Genomic DNA, 7,184 nt, shown 5'->3' on the forward strand with positions numbered 1-7,184 from the left:
TCAGGCAAATATCATGCATGGGTACCTGCTTTGTAAATATTTTCCAGTGATGGGAGTGCGTTGCTGTGTTACAGGAGTTTGCAGAGCTGAAAAACCAATACGTTGCTCTCCAGCAGAAGACCAGCACTACAGGATTGACCAAGGTAACATTAGAAAAAGTAGAGCAGCTCAAAGATGCAGCAGAAAAACTGGCCACCGATACAGAGGACAAGATAAGACGAATAGCAGGTATCTCTTCTTTCCTTCCAGCTTTATCGAGGTCTAGGGGACAGGTGAAGTTGTAGGTATTTAAAGTGTACAGCGTGACGATCTGATGGACACATACGTCGTAAAATGATGACCACGATTAAGTTAATCAACACATCCGTCTGCTCATGTAGTTACTTTTTTCTTTTTATGGTGAGGATGCTGAAGATCGACTCACATACACCATGCGATGCAGTATTGTTAACAGTCAGCAGCACACTGAACATCGCATCCCCAGAAACTTTTCATCTTAAAACGGGAAGTCTGTACCTTTGCCCAGGCTCTCCCCATTTCCCCCATCCGCGGACCCCGGCACCGCCATTCTTCTCTCTGCTTCTGTGAGTTCAGCTTTTTTTTTTTAGATTCCACATACGAGTGAGATCATATAGTATTTGTCTTTCTCTCTCTGGCTTATTTTTTTTTTTTTTAATCCTTTGAGACTTTATTGAACTGGTACAGTACCTCATTAGTTTTTGATGTAGCGTTCCGTGATTCATTGTTTACGTATAACACCCAGTGCTCCATGCAGTACGTGCCCTCCTTACTACCCATCACTGGGCTAACCCAGTCCCCCACCCCCCCTCCCCTCTGAAGCCCTCAGTTTGTTTCCTGGAGTCCACAGCCTCTCGTTCTCTGGCTTATTTTTACTTAGCATAACATCCTTCAGGTTCATCTATGTTGTTGCAAATGGCAGGATTTCCTTCTTTTTTTAATGGTTGAATTTTACACACACACACACACACACACACACCCCATTTTCTTTATCCATTTATCCATTGATGGGCACTCAGGTTATTTCCATACCTTGTTTATTGTGAATAATGCTGCAATGAACACAGGAACACAGATACCTCTTCGAGATACGGATTTCATTTCCTTCAGATATATACACAGAAAGGGGATTGCTGGATCAAATGAGAGTTCTATCGATTCTATGACATGCTCCACCAATTTGACAATAACCTAATACTCCACCTTCGTGGTAGAATTTATACCAACTTACTATTGGCACAGTTCAACCACCTATGAGCCCACTGAGTCGAGGAAGTAGGAATTGGGTGAGTGCCTTGGCGACTGCAATAGAACAAGCCACTTGCATGGTTTACTTCAAAGGGCATCAGTGAGTTTCCACTCTGCGTTCATCAGAACAAATTCCCATTGCCTTCGGTCAACCGGAAATGCCCTTTTCCTAACCCCCTGGTTCTCAACCATGGGTGATTTCATCTCCTTCCCTGGGGACAAAAGTGAAGACATTTCTGCTTGTCACAACTAAGGGGTACAACTAGCAGCGAGTGGATGGGGGCAGGGATGCTGGTAAACATTCTGTAATACACAGGACAGCCCAATGATAAACAGTTATTTTGCCCAGAGTACTAAGGGTGTGGATGTTAAGAAAGTTGAGAAACCCCGTCCTAACTTCCGCTGCTTATTTTCTCCTCCCATGCAAATAACTGTTTTGGAGTCACTATGATCTAGACTCCAAGGCACTGTCATCTTGCATAGATCTGTAGGTAGCATTCCAGAAAGAGCCATAGTCTGGACCAGGATTTTGATCAAAAATGGAAATTCTGATGCGCACCAAGTATGGTAAACATAGAATCGCAGGATCAGAAAGTTAATTAGAATCTGTTTTCCCCACAACGGGTACTCATGATTTTCCTGGGCAGTCATCATGCCCTTAGTAACTACCTCTAAATCATCAAGAAATATCCACTGATGAGTGGTCTGGTTTTACTTTTGATTGCATTAGTTGTCTCCAAAACTTTAAAGTTAGTCATATTCATTTGAAATATAAGTAACTCTCAAGATATTGAAACAGCCAAGACTCCTCAGTTATAATAATGCTTCTTTGTTATAAAATGAGTCTTTGGCCTTAGAGCCACTCATATCACCACTATGACATGAAAAAAAATGGAAATGCAACATTGATGTGGGCCAAAATCAGGAAAAATACATACCAAACTGTTAACATTCGTTATCTCTGGGGAGGGGGAGAATGAAGAGGAAAACACCCCTTTTTACATTTATATAATTATTTATATAATTTCCATCTTTTACATCTATATAATTTACATAATTGTCATTTTCAGTATTTTCCTAATACTTTTTTAAAAGAATTACTAGGAGAGATTAAAAAAGACAGAATGTTGCTTTTTGTTTTTTACCCCCCATAGGTAATATGAAAATCAGTTGCTGTTATTTACATGGTCCTAACTGTAGGAGCAATAACATGGGGAGAATATTTTTTGTCTTGTGTTTTATGTTGAGGCCCAAATTGTTTCCACTTATTCCCATAGACTAGAATTTCCACAGTTTTTGAAATTAGGTCGGAAGAGAAGTTAGGGGCCTTCCTTCTAAGCGAAGTCTAAAATCATACACTCCACATTTTTTGCTCTCTTTAAAACTGTTTTCACAGCTCAACAGGGTAGGAAAATAAGACATTGGCTTGACCACCTTCCTGACTCTGCCACTCCAGAAGGGTCTGACCACAAGGACTGTGCTAGTTCCACCAGGTAGGAAGAAGTGCACAGGGGATCCCAGAAAGGAGCCTTTCCTCACGTTGGCAGGGTCAAAGTGGAGAGAGTGGAGAGATGTCCCCAGTCTGCAGCCAGGGTCCCAGCGAGAAGCAGGCAGCACGCTTCGATGTGATTCTGGATCATGTATTTACAACGAGAGTTGGCTCAGTTATCTACTCATTGTGTAATAAAGGGCTCCCCGTATTTAGGGGCTAGAACAGCAGCCATGCATGGTCTTTCTGTGGGTTGCCTGGGTAGTTTTCCGCGGGTCTGTGCCAGGTTACTCGAGCAGCTGCTGCTCTCGGCTGAGGGGTCAGCTGGCTGGTCCGCCTGGGGTGGGGCTTGACTGAGATGCTGGCCCTTTTTCCACGGGGTCTTTCATCCCAGGCTGCTCGCCAACTCGCTTATATCGGTTCCCGACAATGAGCACAGCTGTAAGGCCCTTGAGGTCCTGCGCATTGATTTCTCTTACTTTCTGTTGGTCAACACAATAGGCACAGCTGGACCTGGTTTGAGGGGAGAGGGCAAATAGCCTCTACTTCTTGGTGGGAGCAACTCTTAAAAACGCACAGGAATTCCGAGACTCGGCCAAGGGTGTGGCGGTGGTGTGTGACCGGCCGCAGTGAAAAGCCATCAGCATCCCTGGGCCCAAAGGAGCAGGAGACGTGGGAGGGCCAGTGCTCTGAGGCCGCTCTCCGAATACTGGAGCCAAAGGCAAGGGGCCGCCTTGCAGGCTGAGGGGAGAGGTGTAAGAACTGCCAGAACCTTCTGCTCCATGGGGACAGCCTGTCCACTCTCACCCCACCCCCCGCCCCCATCACTTCTCTGAACTGTCCAGTGGCCAAGTGTGAACGAGCTGCAGAGATCCCGGGAGCCGGATGATGTCATCCGCTGAGGCTAGCTTTCCAGGACAGAGCGGGACGGAGAATGGACGTAGGCAGGCAGATGAAGAGAAACCAGCCAGCCTCGTTCGCTTCTGTGGTGGAAGCGCAGGGGTCTTTTTTCCCGTTAGTACAAACACACTTCCAGTGCTGAATCTCCTTTTCAATCTCAAAAGATTTCTATTTAAGTTTCGAGAGACAGAATGCTCACTGTCTCCCATAGCAGCTCTTTCTTTGAACGGCTGTGACTGCTAGAAAGTTCTTTATAATCAAAGTCTTCCTTCATGGAGGTTTCACCTGCTGGTTTCATTCTATTTCCTCAGGATGACAAAACACATTTCCTCTGCTTTCATAGGCCTCAAATACTTGAAAATAGCTACAGGACATGCCTGAATCTTCCTCTTTCTCTATATGAAACATCACCGGTTAATTCATCTTTTGTTCACCGGATAGTTTTCAGATTTCCTCAGCAATCCGGTTCCTTCCTTTAAACATACATTCCAGGCTAGTTTGACAGTGCCCCCCGATGGTCCAGGTGTGACCCGTCCGGGTGAGGTGCGACACTTATCTTCCTTCTTTAAGAAGTTCTGCTTCAACCTAAGGGCGGTTTCTTTTTCTAAAAGCCACTTCACACTGCTAACTGTGGCCTTGTCCACCTCCTCCATCCACTTGCTGGGGTTTACTGTAATTCCCAGGTATTTGTCGAATGAAGAATAGATAAATGGATGGCTGGCTGGAAGGAAGGATGGATGAATGGATAAATAGAAGGATGGATAGATGGACGGACAGATGGATAAGAGTGAAAGGCATCATTTTGCTTTTCCTGTTCAGGGGCTTGAATATCAGCAGAGCAGAATGAAGAAATGAAAATGTCAGTCTTTTTTTTACTGAAAGACTGAGAACCCCTAACGTGATGAACACACATTAAAAAATGAAGTTAAAACAGCAAGAGCAAACCTGTGGAAATATTCAACAAGTCCAATCAAGGCTCATCCTCTGCCTTTTCATTTCTAAAAAGCTCTAACTAGCTTTGGACTGGCATTGATAAATGCCGTTAGGTATAAAATACTTTTTAGACAAAAACATCAGTTCGTCTCCTCTGATTTGTGTGAAAACCTTGAGAAGCCTAGTGACGATAAATGTTTTGTCTGTTGAATCAAAACGCAAAGTGAAATATGTCTTTAAGAGGCACAGAAATCCTGTTTCATATAAGGTGGGTATCCAGGAAGAACCCATCAAAACCAAGTCTATCCTTGACTTCATTTTCTTGTTTCAGATTTAGAAAAGAAGATCCAAGATCTGCATCTGAGTAGACAAGAAAAAGCTGACCAACTGAAACGATTGGAAGATCAAGTTGTTGCCATCAAAAACGAGATTGCTGAGCAAGAGAATAAATATGCTACTTGCTATAGTTAGGCAGAGGTGAAGTGCAAAGTCACCTGTGCCTTCTTTTCTGGCTTCTGACAAGAAACCCTGAGGAGCTGTGCAGAACTTGGGAAGCCTCTGGAGCCAGCTCCTAGCCAAAGATCTGAGCTGGGCCAAGGAAATGCTGTTCCACGTGGAATAGAAGGGGCAGTTGAGACATCGTCTCTGGCTTCAGAAACGTTTCCTCTTGCCCTCCTTTCCCTTTCATAATGTAAAAATGATTCGTGACATATGACAAGTACAAAATAAATAGGTATTCTTTTACCAGTCATCACTTCAGTCAAGTGAACCTAAGTGTAAATTAAGTTGCCAATGGGGGAGGGGGTTCCAGGGGAGAAATGCGTTACTAATCAATGGGCATAAAGTTCTGGTGAAGAGAAATGAATAAATTCTAGAGTTCTGCTATACACCGTATGTAACTCAACAGTACATCGTACACTTGAAAGTGTGTTCAGAAGGTAGATCTCATCTTAAATGTTCCTACCACAGTAAAACAAAATGAAAATAAATTCAAACAAATTAAGCTGAAATACATCAACATCTCTAACACTAGGATGGAATTAATCTGGATGGCATGTGCTAGATTGTCCTGTGCTTTATTTTTATTTGGATTTGCTTTATAAAACGATTATTCTGAATAAAATGCATACAATTCAAAATGTAACGTGTTTTTACACCCACATCCCTGTATATTCATTCTCTCGACCAAAGGATTGTTTGCCCCAAATGGCACTGAAACAATATTCAAAAAGATAAATATTGAACTAGTTTTCATAATCTGTCCGCAAGTATTTTTGCTATAAAATCTGCTACTGATTTTTGAAAGAACAGCAATCCCATTGTCAGTGTTTGGTGTGAAAGATCAGATTACCTCATTTCAAAATGGGTTTATGATTTTGCATTAACTTTTTTTTGCATGTATGATTTATAACCGAGCACCATTGCTTCTGTTTCTGAAAGCTATCCCTCAGAGGGATGATTTTAAGGGAATTTGGCCCCACATTTTTGAATAAGAAATAATAGACACCAACATTGGTGTATGAAAGAGGAAAGCAGCTGCAGTCATCTCCCTTAAGGACTGACTCATAAAAAAATGGGTTTAAAAATTCAACGAAGGGGCTTCAGGATTACACATAAATATGAAATTTCTTAAAACATACGTTATTTAGGAAAATTGCAGTTTCCCTGGAGATCCTGAAGAATGAAATGAAATTTTTCTACCGGAAAGCCCACCAGAAATCTCTGCTGAAACGCATGATTGCAATGCTCTATATATCCAGCACTTAGACATCTGGAAACTTCTACCAACAAATGATACACAAACTGAACCAGAGTTGAAACACAGACGGTCACAAAATCGAAGTTGTTTACTCCAGTGTAGGGGGTGGAAGACACTGCAGCCTTCCCACCAGGATCCTGACATGCACCCGTGGACAGGTGATAGACTTACCTTCACGAGCGTGGTTATCTGTCTGCGATAGCAACATTCGACTTGTTCTGGCTTTGCAGCGGTGGGAGATGATAGAAGTAACAGCCAGAGAGTGTGGAAAGGGTTAAAGAGGAAGGAGTTTCTGTCCTCTGACACCGGGAGGCTGTTGAGGTCACCAGGGGTAAACAATTCCCCAGCCCCTAAGGAAAGCATAGTAATCTGGGGAATCAAGTCCAAGGGCGAGATAAACCCATCAATCTCCTCCGGGGATCGGGGATCGCAGTTTGATGAGGTCAGGGAGGATAGGATGCACTTTGGAAAGATTGTCATTAAAAAGTGGTTATGCTTTCTAAACTTTGGTGTTTAAAATGAGAAGCTTTGGGTATCTTAAAAAAATGTACCTATGGGAAAAAATCTTCCTCGGATACATCATTTCTAACTTCTATCACTTGCTGTATCCCCTGTTCAAGATGTGACCAAGGCAAAGATTTGGTGAAACAGTATCTTCTATACGTTGCAAAGTCACCTGAAAATGTGTAGCAAAATCTAACCCGAGACCCAGTTGAACCTGTATATTAAGAAAATAATCTTAAATACAGGGGGAGAAAAGCTTTGTGAATAATTCATTGCAGCACTACTTATATTAAAAATGCAAATAATCCAAATAATAAAAAACCAATTAAATAT

At 42.6% G+C, this 7,184-nt stretch overlaps 1 protein-coding gene across 1 annotated transcript in view; it reads left to right on the forward strand.

The window, feature by feature from the left end:
- Nucleotides 1-5,577, forward strand: part of LAMB4 (laminin subunit beta 4) — an 89,324-nt gene extending 83,747 nt beyond the window's left edge. The window contains exons 32-33 of the mRNA XM_026503249.4: nt 75-228; nt 4,920-5,577. Of these exons, the coding sequence (XP_026359034.3) occupies nt 75-228; nt 4,920-5,059 (294 nt within the window). The 3' untranslated portion in view covers nt 5,060-5,577. The remainder of the gene's footprint in view (nt 1-74; nt 229-4,919) is intronic.
- The last annotated feature ends 1,607 nt before the right edge of the window (nt 5,578-7,184 follow it).

Source organism: Ursus arctos, unplaced genomic scaffold, assembly GCF_023065955.2.
Source record: "Ursus arctos isolate Adak ecotype North America unplaced genomic scaffold, UrsArc2.0 scaffold_3, whole genome shotgun sequence".
NCBI lineage: Eukaryota > Metazoa > Chordata > Mammalia > Carnivora > Ursidae > Ursus > Ursus arctos.